Here is a 19086-nt window from a genome sequence, read left to right as displayed (position 1 = left end):
TGCATAATTAGACTGCTGAATGACAGTAGGCATATGAGATTATAACAGTGCTGAATGACAGGATATATGGACATTCAAATCTGCCAATCTTCCACATTAGCTGGTCCAAGTGTCAAACCCACAGATTTGGACTACTGCAACAAGGACTTTGATCCCATCAGCCCTGGTCTATTGTTTCTTCTTTCTACATGATGGTCACAGGGTTCACAAGTGGGACAGTCAATGCCTAGAAGCCAGAAGAACAGACAATTGGAGGTGCACTATCCACTCAGGTATACTATCAGGATGCCTCTCATGAATTCTTAGACATGTTAAGACTACAGTTATACCAGTGATTACTAACTTGGAGCCCAAAAACTTAAATATTTTAGATTTAAATCAAAACTTGTGTTGGATGTAAAGGCTATATAATTCAGAAAAGATAGTAGCAGCTGGTAAAATCCTCTATGAATTAAGGAACTCTTGCAGATTGAATGTTAGGTTGGACAATTCTAGCATGGGAATATAATATGATAGCATAAATTAAATTAACAAATGTGAGGAAGAATGGGCATTTTTGTCAAGAATTATGCATTCTTCTACTGACTTGTTCAGAATCTCATGTCTTCTACACAACCCCTGTCAGCACTATGGTAAGGCAACACATTATCTCTTCTTAATAATTCCATGTCTCAGTCATGAAAATTTTCTTTTCTAATAATCATGCAAGTTTAGTTGACAAGTTGGAAGCTTAGTGATGTCAGAGATTGCTACTGAACATTTTGGTTTTCCCTAATCAGCTGCATTCCCATTTACAAGGTCAAAGATGATAAATGAAATTACACAGCTGTTGTCATGCACTTTTGAAAGTGTTCATTCTTCTATGGAATATATTTTCTTGAGTTGTCTGATCAACAAAACCAGAGATTATAATTAATACCTTTCAGTAGGATACAAAAATAGGAGACTCCATTATATTTCCTGAAAACAGTCAACACTGCATGTAGTGGATGTGATCTAGGTATCATCATTCATTGAAGTTGGATGCCCTGCTCCTACTCTGCTGTGGCTGCAACAGAGTTCTTTGGATGACCACATTCCATGGCAGCAAGTAGATCCATAGCATGTGAAGAATTAATGGAATGAAGTGCCTTGATCAATGATAATCGAAGAGCATTAAATTACAAGTGGAAGTCAATCCATGGCCTTCAAATTGCAGTGCCGGCGCCGGAGAAGAATGGACTGGTCAACATGGCATCAAATGCTATTGACAGGAGAATTTAGTGTACTCTTTTGACTGGCAATACCATCATCATCCTCTCTAGAACTTGAGTTCCATTAGCAGACAAGGTAGTGTTCAAAGGTTGTCCACAGTCACTGAATCCTTACCCTCATTCTTACCGGTGTCGCAGTTGGAGTTTTCGTCCATTGCATCATGTTCACATCCTTTGGTCATTTGACTGCATGTCTCTCTTTACTGGCCTGGAATTCCTGTGGGTATGAGCACCATTTATGGTCGTCTGCTTTAGATATACTTCAAAGACTGATGTGATGGTAGTTGAATTCCATGTCTTTCTGGATCCCATTTTGTGTGTAGGAGAAAGAGAGAGAGAGAGAGATATTTGATGTAATGAGAACTCTTCTCTTCTAGAAGAGCATCTTTCAGGACCAACATGCAAGCAAACATCATGATAAACTTGTCTTCGATTGGAATCTGCATCTTCTTCGATTTGAGCTGCGAGTATCAGAACAAAGTTTCTTCTTTCTTCAATATATATCATATTCTCCGCTCATCGGACTATTCGAGCATCATAGTATGGCCAATCTTTTGATTGATCTCTAATGTGTAAATGAAGTGTGTTACATTCAATTATAAAATTAATATAAAAATATATCGAATTTGATGGTATTATACTAATAAATAAATTATATTATGCCCGATTATATTATTAAGACGAAAATAAATTACATTATATTTTATTTTATAATTGAGTGATGTATTCCAATGGTCTTCATATTTATCTTTTTAGGGCACGTGTCGGGTAATTAAGAAATGGGAAAACGGTGATCGAACCGAGTGAACCGTTCGATCCAAAACGAGCGCACCTCCGCGCAATTCGGATTCCATTGGGGCGAATAATCCGCCCGAGCCCCGTCCGCCATCGCCTGCTTTCGGATCCTCCGCATCGCCGCCGCCGCCGCCTCCTGCGCCGGAACTTGCTCATAGATGATAAAAACCCTCGCAGTATCCTTCGCCGGTTTCCTTCCCGGTGGCAAGTTCATTGTTATTACCACCACCCACGACGTCGTGGTAAGATCATTATTTTCCCTCCCTTTTTCCCCTTTAATGGACCGATTGAAAGTATGTTCTTTGTCGAGAATCGCCTGGGAATAATGGTTGAATGGCCGGTAGTTTATCCTGTTTGGTTTGACTTATGACTTAGGGTTCTTCAATGTCAAATTTATTGCTTTAAGCAATTGCTTGGATTGGGGGTCCCGTTGGGTTGATTAGATATGCGATTAAACTGTTCACAACGCTCAAAAACTTTAGAAGCACTCGAATGCAGTTGCTTGATTAATTTCTGAAAGATCACTAGTATTTTGTTTGAGGAAGATGAGTTTGCCGTGATTTATAGTTAGTGACAGACCTGAAGGTGGCCTTTGTAGCCGACATTGAGGTTTAGATCCTATAGATGACACTTACGGCTGATTATGATAATTATGACTTGAAATTTTTCGGCCTTTCATCTTTTGTAAAGATTAACTAATAATGACAAAACTTTTAATTAATGTATTAAATAACACTGAATGGGTGAGCCTTCGCATAATGGTATAATTGTTACGAGTTAGATTTTAATCCATTATGAAAATATCCACAGCCGTAAGAGATTGCTTGCTTGCAGATCTTGCCTTTCTTTTCCATTTAGGTGAATTGATGCCTCATTGGACTAGTTATCGCCATGTTTGCACATTTGCACATACGTATTGTTGTTTGCTAATATTTAGTCCATCGGTAATAGTTTGCGTTGGCTTATTGGAACCCTGTTCATTGTTGCAGCTAATGATTGTCAGCTTGGAGAAAATTAATTACTCTCGTCTTGATCCAAATCTTTGCGGATACATAATGAATCTGCATATGAAAATTTATTATAGGCTATCTGCCTTTTAACTGCAGCTCCATTAAGCATAATTCTGCTTTGACTTCACTAGCTTAATAGTCTGTACATTCATATGGATGAATCACGGCATAGTTTCAAAGAGATCTTTAGATGAATGACAGATTCCACAAACAATGTTGTATAATTGGAGTTATATGATCTTTCCCCTTTTTACCTTTATTGACCTACTGTATTGATATGCAGTTATGCACCATAATAAATGGGTTTTCTTCTCCCATGAATGATTTGTTTCGATGGATTAGTTTTTTAATTCCAGTGTCTCTCTAAACTTAGAACTTTTTTTATCCTCACATAGCTTTCTTAACCTTTATAAGCACTATGCCAACCGGTGACACATCTTGCTCTTGCAGAAATCACCACCAGCCCCATGTGCATCGCTGCCACTGACACCATCGCTTTCTTCCTCTCCCACATTGAACAGTGCCTTGCCACCAAGAATCTTAAGCTTGGTCATTGCCTGCATGCTTGCCTCACCAAGACTGCGCTCACCCAACACACCCTCATTGCCAACTGCCTCATTGACATCTACTCCAGGTGTGGCTCCTTACCTTGCGCTAAATCAACCTTCAATGACCTTCGATTCAAGAATGACCAATCTCATAACACCATGCTTGCTGCCTATTGTCGCGCTGGCAGTCTTGACGTAGCATACAGATTTTTTGATCAAATCTCTGGTCGAAACCTTGTTAGTTATAACACCATGATCTCAAGTCTCACACACCATGGCCATCATGAGGAAGCACTTGATCTCTTTTCCCAAATGCGAAAGGACATCATCATCATGGATAAATTCACAGTAGTTGGTATTTCAGTTGCTTGCGCTAGCTTGTTGGCCTTGAGATGTCTTCGTCAGTTACATGCGTCGGTCATTGTTTCTGGACTTGAGCTGAATCTAATAATGTCCAATGTCATGATTGATGCTTACGGGAAGTGTGGTGATGTCGATGCTTCCCGTTGCTTATTTAATAGGATGAAAAGGAGAGATGTTGTTTCTTGGACCTCAATGGTCAGCGCATATGCATCAGCTTGTAGACTTGAAGAAGCTCGAGCGGTGTTTGCTAGCATGCCCGAGCGTAATGTTGTGTCTTGGACAGCATTGATTTCTGGGTATGAGCAGAATGGGGAGGAGGAAGCGGCGCTGGAGCTCTTCACACAGATGATGGCTGAAGGAGTCATTCCAACTCCATTCACATTAGTGTCCATTTTAAGTGCTTGTGCAAGTTTAGGACTAATTGAAAGAGGGAAACAAGTGCACGGGTTTACTTTTAGGAGGTTCATTGGTTCGGATTCTTTCAATGTCTTCATTTTTAATGCCTTGATTGACATGTATGCAAAATGTGGCAATATGGTCTCCGCTTCTACAGTGTTCGATAGAATGCCTGAACGGGATCTTGTGTCTTGGAATTCAGTTGTTTCTGGGTTTGCACAGAATGGACATGGAAAGCAATCACTTGACGTCTTTGAAAGGATGGTGAAAGCAGGCGTCAAACCAAATCATGTCACATTCTTAGGGGTGCTTTCTGCCTGCAGCCATGCAGGTCTGGCCTCTGAGGGATGCAGGATGCTTAGTGTGATGGAGAAAGAACATGGAATATGCCCTAGGGCTGAGCATTATGGTGCATTAATTGATACCCTTGGGCGGAAACATCAGCTTAAAGAAGCCATGCAGTTTATAGAGTGTTTGGCTTCTGGAGGAGATTTGGCTAGCGTAGGGATATGGGGAGCACTCCTTGGTGCATGCCGGGTGCATGGGAACTTAGAGATTGCTAATATAGCTGCTGAGTCCCTATTTAAATTAGATCCTAAAAATGGGGCGAGATATACTATGTTGTCCAACATTTATGCTGCAGCTGGCTTGTGGGATGATGTTCGACGCGTCAGGTTGCTTATGAAGGAAAAAAGATTGCAGAAGGACCCAGGTTACAGTTGGTTGGAGGTGAGGAGTGCAAAACATATGTTTGTAGCGTACGACAAGTCACATTATCAAGCAGAGGAGATCTATAGCTTGCTTGCTACTCTGGTGGATCACATGATTGATGCAAGAGATAGTGTAGAATACAAGCAGTGTCAGGTTAGTGTCAATGATAATTATTAAGGAATAGATCATCTTGATGTTTGTGAAAGGAAACTTTGCATTAATTTTTGCAATAGCAATTGGTAGTCACATTTATATCCTGGACTGCTATATGAATTGAGGCCATCTGAAGAGTCATCAGCTTTTGCACTGACAGTATCAATCTGGTTTTCCAATCACTTAACTTATTCATTCATCAAAAACTTTCTCAATTGAAAAACTGGAGGTCTTCTTGTGTTGTCAGAAGGTTAAAATGTCAAAGTTAATGGTTTGACTGACTAGTCCTGTGAAAACATCAACTGAAGATGGTAAAAAAGATGTTGCTTTCTGTCCAAGAATGGTAAGAAAAATTTATGAGGGTTGATGCTTAGTAAGTCAATGTGACATGTACCTATGCTGCAAGTTCTTAAAGCTCCTCTGATAGCCTCCTCCTAGCAACCAAATAGTTTTTATTATTTTTTTTCTTTGCCATATATGAGGCTTCTTTCTCTTTTTTCCAAATTGCTAAACTATTGTTAACAACAATCAACTTTTTAACTTTTGATTACTTCTTTCGTTCTAGTTGTCCTAGAGTTTTCAGCTATGCCTTTTGCCAATATCTCCACCAGTTTAACTCACACAGATCACTTTATCTATCATTGGTTTGTTTGTAAATGGCAAACGACAAAGCAGGAACTTGTTAGGAACTTATCACTAAATAAATATCCTTGTCTGAGATTTCACATATTGATCGGTTTACTTCCATAATGAATTAACTTGATTTATTCTTGGCAAAGAAATTCAATATATTGTGCCCATAAGTGGTTGCAGGATATCACTTTGATACTTTTTTGACAATGTTTTGGCATGAGGCGATAAAGTAAATATGATTTATGAGAATATCTCTAGCATTTCTATACCAGGTTGCCTAGTACTTTGTTCTCTGTTAAGGATGAAACTTAAGAATTAAGTTTTCAGGTTTAGGTTTAAATTGTTACATCATGAAAGTTGGATTCGTGTATTCCTTGATTGCGGAATTAAACTATAAACTTATTGCTCATGGTGCATTTCTCAAGTAAGATTCGGCTTCTTTGGACGATTCTCTTATTTGTTTTGTCTACTACAAGATTGGATACTCCATTTTGTTAGAAACTTATTATCTTCTTCAAGTTCTCTTCTGTAGTTCTGTTAACTTTTTCGTCCTCGTATCACTAATCCAAGTTGTCTCATCCATCTAATCAGCATATTTATGGATTCGTATGGATATGTGCAATCCATATACAGTAATTTATTCTTCAGAAGTTACTTCTAATTTATGAGATATTCATGAATATAAATATTCTTTTAAAAATTTAATGTTATTTTTTTTTCCATCTTTTCTATTAACCTCCTGTGTATATCTTAAATCCTTATTCTAGTGATATTAAACTTTTAAATATATTGTTTTGTGACTGTTAGATACTGTGATCCATAAAGCATGGGCCTCATGACTCAAAAGCAACTCGAGTGTTTCTCAAAGCATGTGAGCCAATCTAAGCAACTATGCTATCATATGATTACTGATTATTTGTCACCTCTCAGTAAACTGATTTGTCATATGCTAATTACTTCCCCAGTTATCATGCGATCACTATTATTCACGTCTTCTCTTGATGTGAGCTAATATTGTCTTTGCCAAATGACAGCTTTGGGAGCAGGTGAACGAAGAGAGTGACAAGAGTTGCCACCCTTGCATCATCAAGTTCCAAGAGTGCAGCCTCCAACCACGACCACCACCGAGTCCTAATGGCATGGCAGTGCCACCCATTGCTCAACCATTCTAGTTTCCTCACAAGGTCTCAGATGACACGCCAAAAATAGCCTGAACCGGATCAAAGTGAAGGTCTCACAACCCCCTTTAATTGGTGCAAACATCATGCTCTCCTGCAAGAACCCAACCTCATCTTCCCTCAGAAAGCATCGAGCAACCACGTCCTCTCCATGCTGCAAGACTTGGTCACCTCCCACCATGATAGGGTTGTTGTTTGCGAGGGGAGGATCACTTTGGGATGGCAACATCCCATCATTACGACGTCACCGGAGGAGGAAGAAGAGCTCTCCCGAGTCTTCTGTGGCCTGAGATTTTGGTGCGAACGTGCAATGGTGTACCAACCAACCACTAAAAGGGTGGTGGACTCGAGCTTTTTATCTTTGATGCCATCCCTTCTTCCGTGGTGGTGATAAAAGAAGCAGCACATTTCCTAATGAGGAGAGCACGGCGTAGAGGAGCACAAAGTATGTAGCCCTGGCAATCATTGCCTGGTTTTGGGACACGAAGCAGAAGCAACAAAGAGGTACACACTATTCTGTAGGGTGTATTATATATATGAATGGGCAAAGATGGTGGTTTCTTTTTCAAGTGATGCTCTCAACATTGGTCACCATCTCAGCAATGCTGTTCATGGTGAAAAGAGTGGAAAGTGACGGGGAAAGTGGTGACGTGCTTGTTGGGGTGGCATGACATGGGCATCCTCTTCTGGTCATACCAGCATATGTTGATGTTAGTAGTTACCGAGTGAGATTTATTTGGAGTTCATAACTTGCTTCTCTCTCTATGTCATTGGATTGAAAGAGAGAGAGAGAGAGAGAGAGAGAGAGAGAGAGAGAGAGAGGTCTAATCTATCGAAATTGCATTGGATTGAAAATATTATATTTGTCGGTCGGTTATCGGATGCCGAAACGGGTTCGGTCTGTTCCAGTGTAGTTGAGTTACATCCCCATCTCTACCGTCCTTTCTCATGTCTCCTTGTTCGTGTGGTAGTAACTAGTAACATCTGGAAGCGACGTCTCACCAGCTTCATGGTGCTCTCGCTCTTGTTCCTTGTTGAGTGCACATCTCACTAGCTTTCATTGGCTTCGAGTGCCGACACTCGTGTATAAAATCTCCGGTGCATCATCGATCACACAGCTGACATTAAAGCTGATATAGAATGGAGTTTGAGAGAGAGAGAGAGAGAGAGAGAGATGAACACGACGAACTGTATCCATCTGAAGAAAGCGAAGTGCATTGAAGTTTGTTTGTGACTTGTCGTAATGCCATTTGATGGCACATAAATGTGAGACCAATAAATGAATTGTGTTAATTACCTAATCCTCGATTAATAATAACATATATATATATATAAATAATGAAAAAAAAGGTTAGTGGTGAGTAAACATCGGAAAGATTAAGACAAAGAGACCATATTGGCAAAGACAAAGTAAGACGACATATATCTAAATGTCAGTTAATATGAGTAAAATGTCCTTTAGCTTTTATTTGTAAAAATGATTGATTAATTATGAGTATTTTTATGTTTTGAGTGTCTCGAGATTTGAAAATATATTTCATTTATCTTTTGATACTTAATTATTGTACATCCATATTTACAACCTAAAGAAGAAAATTATCCTTATATATATATATATATATATATAATTATATATATATATATATATATATATATATATATATATATATATATATATATATAATATTTTTTGGGTTTCTAATAAGCTTCAACTTTGCAATAAACCATAAAAATGCTTTCCATTGCTGTGATGTGGTCTTCTTCGCTTGCACGTCTCTCCAACGCCATTAGAATCACACCGACTGCCAAACGCCAATTGCTCGATCGCCTATAAATGCTTGCCTCCGCATCTTCTCTTCGTTCTCCTGCTCACTGCTTTTCCTTGCTCTCTCTTGTACCAGACCAGCCATGGGAGAAGGAGCTGTGGATCTCCCGCCTGGTTTCCGTTTCTTCCCCTCCGACGAAGAGCTCGTCGTCCATTTCCTCTACCCCAAGACCGCTCTCCTCCCTTTCCATCCCGACATCATCCCCACTCTCGATCTCCATCGTTGTGATCCATCGAACTTCCATGGTGATCCCCCACCCCCCCCCCCCCCCCCCCCCCCCTCTCTCTCTCTCTCTCTCTCTCTCTCTCTGTCGCTCTTTCTCTCTCTCTCTCTCTCTCTGATGTACGTGGTGTGTGTCCTGTTAGGTAAAGCGTTTCAAGGAGGTAACAGGTGTTGGTACTTCTTCACGAGCAGAAGCGAAGACAGAGCATCGGTCAGTGGATACTGGAATCCAGTGGGCACCGACGAGGTCGTAACCAGCGGCAATAAGGATGTCGGTGTGAAGACGACGCTCAAATACTACATCGGCCAACCTCCCGACGGCATCAGAACCAACTGGCTCATGCATGAGTACCGTTTGCTGAATGATACTGTTCATGGTGGGAGCTCAACCTGCAGCAGCACCAGAAGGAAGAGAGGACAACCAGTAACCATTTCTTCTTCCTCCTCCTCCTCCCCCTCTTCTTCTTCGGCTCTCGTAGCTAACACGAGCTTCTTCCATTACACCACCCAGGAGTTCAACAAATGGGTGATATGCCGCGTACAGGAGTGCTGCTCGCAGGCGAGCGCGCACGACGACGGCGGCGGCGGCGGCACCGAGCTGTCGTGCCTCGACGAGGTGTTCTTATCCCTGGATGATCTCGACGAAGTGAGCTTGCCGAACTGAGATCATGGCAACCCCCAAAGGCCGACCAGAGAGTCCTCGAAACCACGCCACCACACCATGCACGTATATGCCGTACTCACTCTTCTCACATCTGTCGCTTCCAATAACACAGAGCTCGCCCAAGTGATGATGAGGCGCTCTTCCCCCATTTCCTCTAACTCTACTGCACTGTGTATCGATCGTCAATGGTGTTTCCTTGGCATTCATGATACGTTTGTAGACTTTAAAGTGTATGATGGCAATCTTGTGCGACAAAAGCAATGGAGTTGGCTTCGCTTATTGTTGTGAGAGGAGGGTGGAGCTCACGCAAGCATGTCGCTGTCTATGTCGTCAATGTGATAAGCTTTGGACTACCAAACTCCTACGTATACATGGATGGAACCAAACACACACACCAGTATGATTGGACTTGAGTTCATCCAATCCAAGTGTTAGATTTCCCAATAATTAGTGTGAGGGAAAGATTCGCGTTGGATGGGATAAAATAGTAGAATTGTTTGTGACGGCGCACCAAAATAGAAGGCTATCTTGACGAGATCATACCTAACAAATAGATTTTATATGATTATTATTTTCGATCAATCGAGACTAGATAGTATATGGAGTTTGATCTTCACTAAATTACTGTATATGCTATTTTAGCTTCCTAAAACTATTTTAGCTTCTTAAACTGCTTATGAACATTTGTCAACTATGTTGACCATCAGCTATTAAACTATTTACTAAGTATTTGTCACCCATATAAAGAAGTCAAAGTTGACATAACCATCAAAGGGGTCTCATTAGATGCATTGTAATATAATCTTTTTCTAAGGAACAAGGTGGAATGATATATAATTTATGAGATATAAATATTATCTTTCTTAAAATTCTCCTTCTTATATATGACCTACATGCGAAAAATGGGTCGAGTATGATCAAAGTCATGATTTGGATTGACGACTAAACTGATCATGTTATAATTCAAATCCAACTTTGAGTCTAACCATCTCGTGACCTAACCTAGTCTAATCCTAACGCGACCCAATCGCATAATATGCTGTGTATAATAATTTTCATACCGTAAAATATTTTCTTGGTCTCACTTAAGATCAGAGAATTAGGTTTGGGTTAGACATGGACATGAGAGTTCCGGAGTAGGGTTTGTTGCCGTGATGATTGGCATGGGGCCTTGCTGCTCTCGCTTTAGCTTTCATGAGAGCAATGTGTGTGTTCATGAAAGCTATGGGCTTGAGATCGACACAAGGAAACTTCTTTTAGGTTGGCATCTAATTATCCTGCTAATGATGTGGATTGCAAAAAGTGTGAGTGACGATTAAGTATCTTCTTTGTGTTTAATCATTCTAACAATGTGGATTACAAAGCAAGGAAGGAGAATGACACTTGAGGATCTTCTTTTCGACTTTGCGCCTAATCATTCTAAGATGCGGATTACGCGAGCAATGAGAGTGATTAGTGGGAGACAACATTCCATCACAGAAAGACAAGCTACGTAACTAATTAGGATTTATGTCCTAAACTCATGTCCAACATGATGTGGATCAGCCAATGCAAAGAGTTAGAAAGGGTCTCCCTCTGAAGAGCAAACATTAGGTTGAAAAGTACTTGAGATGATTTGGGGATTTGGCTTTGCACAACAACTAAAGGTCTAGTTTGTATGATGATGCCATGTAAGATCGGATCAAAGTCAAAAATCTAATCTTCATTTAACATCAAAGTTGCAAAGTATTTACATCCTTATTTGCTAGCTGCATGCATAATTGACATTTAGATTAAACCAGCAACAAAAAGGGATGAAAATACTTGTAATAGTACAATTGGATGATGATAACATGTCCTTACAATTCCAACAACACATCATGGCAGCTTTTGTAGAATCATGTTCAAGGCCTTAAGCATGAATCATTGTTGGCTCTCCTCCCATATATAGTGTTTATTGAAGTACTTAGCCATCCCAATGTTCCATGTTAATTGTTTCTGAAATTTGATCTATGACAATAGTTCATAAAGAACTTGAAAGTGCTAGAAAAAAAATTTAAACAAGGACACAAAGTTGGAGAAAAACGGCAGAGAGAACGGACAGAGATTGATGAGATACAATAAAAATAAATTGTTCAGAGAGTCATTAAGGTACATAGAGCGAGGATTACATGCACTTTTTCTTCTATTTTGACCATTTCCAGAAGACATTGGATCCACACTTGAACTTGTCCTTGCCTTCACACTCGATCTCCAGATCATCACTGAGAAAGGGCACTTTCTGCATTTCCAAGAACAAGAGGAATAGAATGATAAGAAACACAATACAAAATAGAAGATGTAAAAGAATTTTAGCTTCACAGACTTTCCATGTCGAAAAGAAAATTCATCACCAAGAATAAAAGAGAATTGGCTTTCATATTCAAGCAATTGCATGATGTCAAGTGGTCTCATCTTGGCACGCGTGAAGCTGCTAATTAAGTCTAAGTGGCACGCCGACAGCTAGAGAACTAAAATTAAGATTTCTAACAAAGAACTGTCCTAGTTAGACAATGATCACTATCTTGCATCAAGAAAAGAGAAAAAAGAATATATCTAGCAGATAAAAATAAAAAAGTTTCAGATAGACGAGTGTTTTCTTCGCCACCTATTGTAGTAAAAGGAGAAATCAAATCAATGAATAAGCTATGATGGAACACAGAGCAGCAGTCTTAATGGAAGTGCCATAAAAGTTCAGGCATAAGCGATCACGTTATGCAAACAATGATTCAATTAGTCTATATGTATACTCACAATTCTAAACCAGAATGATATGCAAATAAGTATACTGGAAGTAAGGTAAGCCTTGAATAAGTAAAGAAGAAATGGTAAGGTTAACATAGTTGATGATAGAAAATCTGAAAATAATTATTACAAGGTCTTAATAACTTGTGCCTGATATAGATAACACATCATAAAAGAGTCTGGGGTAACAAGCCTTATAAATGTCTAAACGTTCCAGATTCTGTCACTGGCAAAATGTTCTACTTGCATGAAAAATCAAGTGAAAGTTGCAAATAGGCAAATTGAGAGTGTTAGAAGTGCTCACTACCTTTTGCTTTGCCAAGTCTTGGCAACCAGTGAAGTTCTCAGGGAACTTGCATGTGCCGAACTCCACTGTGTATGCGCGTGCAAAATTTGCACCGCTAGTAGCCAACCTCTTCTTGTCATTGAGCTCCTGCAGAAGATTTCATCAGTGGCTTCAAGGCAAAACTGAATTTCTAAGAGCATTCCAAGCTCTGTTTAAAAGACATGAACGATAAACTTTAAGAGTTAGTAAAATTCAGGATGATACTCTTTATTAAAGAACCAGCTACAAATTGCAGTTATGACTTTAATGCCGACGATTCCAAGTTTGGCGTAAAAATGTTTTTCTTGATTTCATTTTGATAGTCAATCATAGTCAAGAAGTATGATACTCTGCAACAATTCATACACAAACATAGTCTTAACCAACATTTGGTTGCCATGTCATAGAAAAGCTTTCTCTAACAACTCATTCACTTGAAGACATGGAATGATAATGCATTAAGTTCGATTGCAGAATTCTGCTATAAATCCTTATTCGAATACAAATTACTAAGAATTAAATAACAAATTAATTCATCCATTGATTACTGTTTATAGCGACTACTCCAAACAGACAAAACTTCAGAGTGATCAGTTTCTACTCTCAATTTCTTTCTCTTTTTGAGAGGGAGAGACAGGATCAAGCCTGTTCAGCATTGAAGATTCCGAACCATCATGCTACTAAAAAGATATCTCATGCATGATTTCCTCTCCGATCCTTTTTAATCCAGAAAGATCCAATTACAACCCCCTAGTTATTTACCCCATCTTAGATGCTACTTCCCAAAGTAGTTCATAAATCTTGCAACTCGCAATGCTTTTACCTCCATCAACAAGTTCGAAGATGTTTCACACAAATGATTTTACTAGGATTAGCATACAAAAGATGTTTCTCTAAAGATCAGTAGATAGATGCACTAGTTGCACTTAGCTGTTGTTAACATTCATTAATCGAAGATCTATTTATGCTTATTGGTGCTAAGAGCAATCAAATTCTGTGCTTCGATATCAACTTTTGATTACCTGAAACTGTAGAACATTAAATGCATGACCAAATCCTATTTCTTTCATCCAAAACACGAAAGAGAGACACCATAACATAAGCATCAGTAATAAACCTTATTAGCTTTGCTCTTCTCGAGGTACTCCTCGATGATGCCAGCATCGGCCGGTGAGGTGGCAGCCGCCGTAGCGAAGAGGGCAGCAGCGAGGCCAACAAGTGCAGCTCTCCTTCCCTCCCTCGTCGCTTCCTCTCGTTCGCCTGCACGAGCATGCTGGGCTCTGATCACCGGCATCTTGGGGGATGAAGCCGAAGCCTGCGCTCGCGAAGACGGCGCGAAGATGAGCTTCGAGCTCGAATCAGACGCGCCGGAGAGCGCATAGTTGCACGCCAGCACGCTGGAGTTGATGGCTGCCATCTCTGCTCGTCGGGATGCAACTACCGTAGGAGATGGAAGCGGCGGTGGCTTTAAGGGTGTGTGCCCGAGTCGGTGCGGCGGGTGAGCGTAGGAGGAGGAGATGGGAGGGAAGAGGGGATTGTGGTGGGAGTGTGGATAAGGTGAGATTGCCTCGCGCCCTATTGGCACATCTCCTCGCTCTCGGACCCACCAATTTGATTGGCTGGTGGAGAGGAGGGATGGTGGGGCCCCTGGAAAATGGTCACACGCTGATGTGGACCTCTGAATCTTCGAAGCATCTCATCCTCACAAACAAGGATAGAAAGGCCACAAACTAAATCAATCAGATGCACTGAACTCTGATGAACAATCACCAGAAGAAATTAATCTTTTACTGGATAAGATATTGTCAGCTGGATATGGTGAGAGAAAAATGACTTCGGGGAGGGAATTAATTAGTGCCTCTGCTTTTGGTCAGGTTTGATTGGTTTCTGATTCTTGCCCCCAATTTCTGTGATGCTCAACATATTGTTCTCATCATCTTCTTCTTCTTCTGTGGCACCAAATGCTCAGACCTGATACTTTGTCAAGTAATCCACAAGAAGGATCAGCTCATCAAGTAAGTAATCCAGGCTGTGTACTGTTACTCCAGAATCTGACATGATTCAGGTTAAGGAAACCAAATAATGATTTCTCATGACACTGGCAATGAAATCAAACATAAGAAGAACCATGCTGCATATATAGATAGCACAGATGCTGAGATCAATTGCAACTCCTGCTTCTGGCTGATCTCACAGGTGCCTCATATAGATTATCCAACCATATCATTTCTGCAGATTTAGGGGGAAAGAATCATAGCCTGAGTGATCATTGAGTTATTCATAGCAAAACTACAAAAGAGGAATCGACTCATTGGAGATGGAGAGCAATGGCCATCAACTAGTAAAGTAGCAAGCAGACTTTTTAGGAAGAACTGGTTTAATTATTGTCTCATCTTATTAATATTCATTCGATCTTATTGAAAGAGAAAGCTCACAGTAGTAGCTCAAGTCCTCACAAGAATATCAAATCTAGAAGCTAAACAAGAGCACAGACACAATAAACCTACTTAATAGCTATGCTTCATGGAGATGATGACATCACATCCATCACTGACGAATTCCTTCCAATGTTTAGTTGGAGGGAACTCGAAACTTCTCAAATCGAGCTCCGGTCTCATTGTAAGTCTTCAATCCGATCAAGCTGTTGAACTCCTCAAATGTGGTGAGCTTGTCGAGTTGGCCTCTGCTGGTACCCTCTTCCTTCATTACTTTGAGTACGTCGATCAAGGCACGAGCAGATGCATAGACGGCTGTGGTGGAGTGCACGATGAGATGGAAGCCCAACTCTTTGAGCTCCTGCGGCGTGTGCAGGGGCGTGAACCCGCCTTCGAGCATGTTGGCAGCTCTGAACCCGTTGGTCTTCTTGCAGACTTCTCTCAGCTCGTCGTCACTCCTTGGTGCCTCTACGAAGCAGGCATCTGCTCCTGCCTGCATCAAGTCAAAGAGCCAATGGCTAAGTAGCCGCTTTCTCTACACACACATCAACAGGGTGGACTGTGCACGTATCAAGTACTAGAGATTTCACTCATCTTGTACCTTGCTGCTTGATTCATACACTGATCAAGGCACTGTGTTAACAGTCTCGCTGACTGCTTTAGTCGGTAAGTTGTTAAGATTCTACAACTCATGTTGCTAAGGAAGCATGAGAGTATGAATTTTGATCTTTACAACGTGAAAGATCAAGACGATGATAAATGAGAAATTATCAGAAATTAGCTACTGCATCTAAGGTTTTGCTCAGCAAGGTGCAGTGACCCTCCTTTCTGGTCTACTAACATGTTGTGCCTACTAACTTTTGTCCCCAGAAAACAAGGAAAGCATTCGAAGCTGCTTCCAAGCCTCAAGGCATGATATAATTCTAAGCCTATCGAGCATACAGAGATGAAACTTCTGTAGGACTATAATGTAACTTCATTCGATTAATATGTGAGGCAAGATCGACGGTGGAAAACAGAGATATTTCTTGTTGCCAAATAAGATTTCATAAACCCAGTAATTTATCGATCTGATACCTCCATGTAGAGGTTAGCCCGAGCGATTGCGTCAGGTAGGCCACCTGCGGTTGCACGAGCATCAGTCCGAGCAATAAGAAAAAAGTCGGCATCGCCAATGGCTTCTCTTGCAGCTGCTATTTTTGCAGCATGATCCTCAGCTGGTATCACCTAAGACAAGCAACACAAAGCAAGGTTCAGTGCCCATTCATTTCCATTACACGATAAGTGTTGGTGAAAGAAAACAAATATGTATGTTCCAGCTTGTTACCTGTTTACCCTGCATGTGTCCTTGTTGCCGAAGATAAAAAATGAAGAACTCGTCAGAGAGGTTCCATAAGAAACTACTGTGAAAGAGTAGCATATAGAAACCAAAGTTGAATACAACTGCAATCTATAAGAAAAGGTTAATGTTCTCTTACCACACTTCTTTGGCCAAACTTGATCCTGGAATCAATGTGGAAGAAGAAAAAGTTAGCTCTCAAAGTTAGGACCAAATCAGAATAGACTGCAATTCCAAGCATGAAGGCAAGTCATCATGGTACCTCAAGAAACAGGCCAGCAGCACCAGTAGCAATTATATCTTTGACGGTCCTTTGGACATTGAGAGCATTGCCACCTCCGGTATCTGTTATATTTCATTAGAAAACAAATTATAAACCAAGTGGCATATACCAAGTAGACATTTTCTGAGCAAAATATATGAAAAAGACAATGACATAGCCGATCTGATTGAAATGTTTCTCAGCAAGTTAGTGTAGGTTAAATTTGGACAGAAGCAGAATGATCGAGCTTTCAAATGGCTAATTACATATACATAATCAGAGGTTGCAGTTGTGATAGATGAAGGATTTCTCAACATGAGGATGACAATCAATTACATGTGTCAGATATGATAAGTTTGCATTCAAATGAGGATAAGAGGCTCATAACAATTTCTTCTTGTGATAAATTGGATTCCACCACAGATAATGGACCATGAATGCCTTATATCCTGAAACACAGCCTTCTTGTCTTCTTCCATTGCACCATAACCCTTTTCCATTCTGACTTTACAGTGAGTATCCATTGCAGGCATAGGTTGCTTGGGAATAGTGGAACCGTACTCTCATCTTTTAAATTCATGCTCTATGCAACATATAGAAATACGGATTAGTAGCTTGAAGTAGCATTGGATCTATCAGATCAGTAGGTCTATTTAAATCCTGACAAGATCTCATCACTCTGGAATTCGAGGAGTGAGAATAAATTGTGGTGGACATTAACTACAAAGTGTAATCCCCAAGATACATTCTGTCCATCTTATTTAATATTTTGCAGCCACTTGTTGGACCATAATCTGTCACATCCTAGCACTGGTCCCATCTATCTATAAACAATTGAAGAACTAGTTGAAATAGTACTATGGAGATTAATGTGGTCCTCAAGGACATGAATAGCATAATTATGAAGTTAACATTGTTTCCCTATTACCAATGCTAAACTTTCCTTCTCTTGATTCTTCCTTTTCTCCAACTTTCTAAAAATTTTCAATATGATCCAAACAGAAAACATCAAAACCTGACTCAGAGCCACAAAATGGCAAAAGATTAGCTGCAGTCAATTGACCAACCTAAAGCTGTTCCATGCTAAAGTGGAGCAGTCTAACACTCTGAAGGATGCATAGAATAGCACATAAAACTTACCATTCGATGCATTTGTCCACAAATTTCTGCTCATATCAAAGCTACCTTTCACGATATCCCCAAACAAGTTTATCATGTCAAAATCATGAATTTTGACATTATGCTGAACTTGTTGATTTAGGAGTTCTCATTGAGCACCATAAATCATGCCCAATCACATCGAATACTTACTGGTCTCTTCAAATCATGGCCAATCGTCTTCAAATTCAAAGACAAAACAACTCCATTTAAGAGTGATTCTGGTCTTCACACCCACAAGCGTTCGATTCTACTCCAACACTAACAGAGCAGACCATGGATTGACAAAAAACTGAAGCAATGCAATCGAAGCAAGCAATTTAACACCCCAGTGGGAAAAGATCGTTACCAGCGTCGACGATGAATGCAACATTAGGAGCAGCAGCACAGATTGCTCGAGCTGCGTCGGCCATCTCCGGCGGCCTAACGTTCCAGAAGAAAAGAGTCATATATGGATGAAAGAAACCAGCCGAGCAAGAGAGAGGCTGGGGAGATGGGGGTAAGAGGGAGATACGTGAGGAGGCCGATGTCTGGCATGCCGAGGCGGGAGGCGGAGACGGCGTAGCCGGAGACGAAACCGGCGCGGAAGCCCAAGCTCTGGAGGACGGCCGCGGAGAGCGCGTCGTAGATCCCCGGCATCAGCACGATGCCCTCCTCCTCGATGAGGCGGTGCATGCGCGTCTTCCTAGGCCCGGCGGCGGCGGTGGGAGGCCTCAGCGTAATGGCGACGGAGGAGTCGGCCATCTCTCTTCTCACGCGCAAATGGGGAGGAGGCTCGGAACTCAGACTTGGAGAAGAGGGAGCGAAGACGGAGAATAGAGGGAGTGGAGAGACGTTATTATATAGCGCGCGCAAGGCTCAGATTAGGTGTGCGTTAGCTCACCGGGGAGGACCGTCAACTTCCTTATGGCCCCACGCCAAGGGCTGAGATCGTTCCATTGTCCAAGAGGATCTAATCGTAGCCGTCCGATGCAGTAGAGAGAGCCCGTAAGGAAGGCATTGGTTAGGTGTATCTCTCCTCTATATAAAATAGGTAATTGACTATTTAACCT

General features: G+C 40.9%; 4 protein-coding genes across 5 annotated transcripts; 2 read left to right on the top strand and 2 right to left on the bottom strand.

Moving 5' to 3' along the window:
- Window positions 1-2052: 2052 nt before the first annotated feature.
- LOC135640259 (pentatricopeptide repeat-containing protein At2g13600-like) lies at window positions 2053-7923 on the top strand. 2 transcript variants are annotated; one of them, XR_010497239.1, is made up of 4 exons: window positions 2053-2290; window positions 3509-5229; window positions 6670-6733; window positions 6897-7033. XR_010497239.1 is itself a non-coding variant. In XM_065154534.1 (3 exons), exons 2-3 carry the CDS (start codon window positions 3526-3528, stop codon window positions 7032-7034), a joined length of 1842 nt encoding a protein of 613 aa, XP_065010606.1. In that variant the 5' UTR covers window positions 2053-2290; window positions 3509-3525; the 3' UTR covers window positions 7035-7923. The 2 variants fall into 2 exon arrangements, 1 of the variants encoding a protein (XP_065010606.1); XM_065154534.1 differs by lacking the exon at window positions 6670-6733 and having other exon boundaries at window positions 6897-7923.
- Window positions 7924-8804: 881 nt separating this feature from the next.
- Window positions 8805-10040, top strand: LOC103989099 (NAC domain-containing protein 104). The gene is made up of 3 exons (XM_009407858.3): window positions 8805-9111; window positions 9232-9512; window positions 9600-10040. The coding sequence occupies exons 1-3, from the start codon at window positions 8949-8951 to the stop codon at window positions 9750-9752; spliced, it is 597 nt and encodes a 198-aa protein (XP_009406133.2). The 5' UTR covers window positions 8805-8948; the 3' UTR covers window positions 9753-10040.
- Window positions 10041-11821: 1781 nt separating this feature from the next.
- LOC103989098 (photosystem I reaction center subunit N, chloroplastic) lies at window positions 11822-14420 on the bottom strand. Its single transcript, XM_009407857.3, has 3 exons — window positions 13958-14420; window positions 12823-12948; window positions 11822-12012 (listed from the first exon to the last, which is right to left on the bottom strand). Exons 1-3 carry the CDS (start codon window positions 14255-14257, stop codon window positions 11917-11919), a joined length of 522 nt encoding a protein of 173 aa, XP_009406132.2. The 5' UTR covers window positions 14258-14420; the 3' UTR covers window positions 11822-11916.
- A 779-nt stretch (window positions 14421-15199) lies between these two features.
- Window positions 15200-18859, bottom strand: LOC103989097 (carboxyvinyl-carboxyphosphonate phosphorylmutase, chloroplastic). Its single transcript, XM_009407856.3, has 7 exons — window positions 18549-18859; window positions 18384-18457; window positions 16877-16959; window positions 16754-16778; window positions 16603-16622; window positions 16353-16502; window positions 15200-15768 (listed from the first exon to the last, which is right to left on the bottom strand). Exons 1-7 carry the CDS (start codon window positions 18776-18778, stop codon window positions 15412-15414), a joined length of 939 nt encoding a protein of 312 aa, XP_009406131.1. The 5' UTR covers window positions 18779-18859; the 3' UTR covers window positions 15200-15411.
- Between the last annotated feature and the right edge of the window lie 227 nt (window positions 18860-19086).

This window comes from Musa acuminata, chromosome BXJ3-6, assembly GCF_036884655.1.
Source record: "Musa acuminata AAA Group cultivar baxijiao chromosome BXJ3-6, Cavendish_Baxijiao_AAA, whole genome shotgun sequence".
In the NCBI taxonomy this organism is placed as follows: Eukaryota; Viridiplantae; Streptophyta; class Magnoliopsida; order Zingiberales; family Musaceae; genus Musa; species Musa acuminata.
The sequence above is the reverse complement of the archived record's forward strand: the minus strand, read 5'-3'. Positions and strand labels throughout refer to the sequence as shown.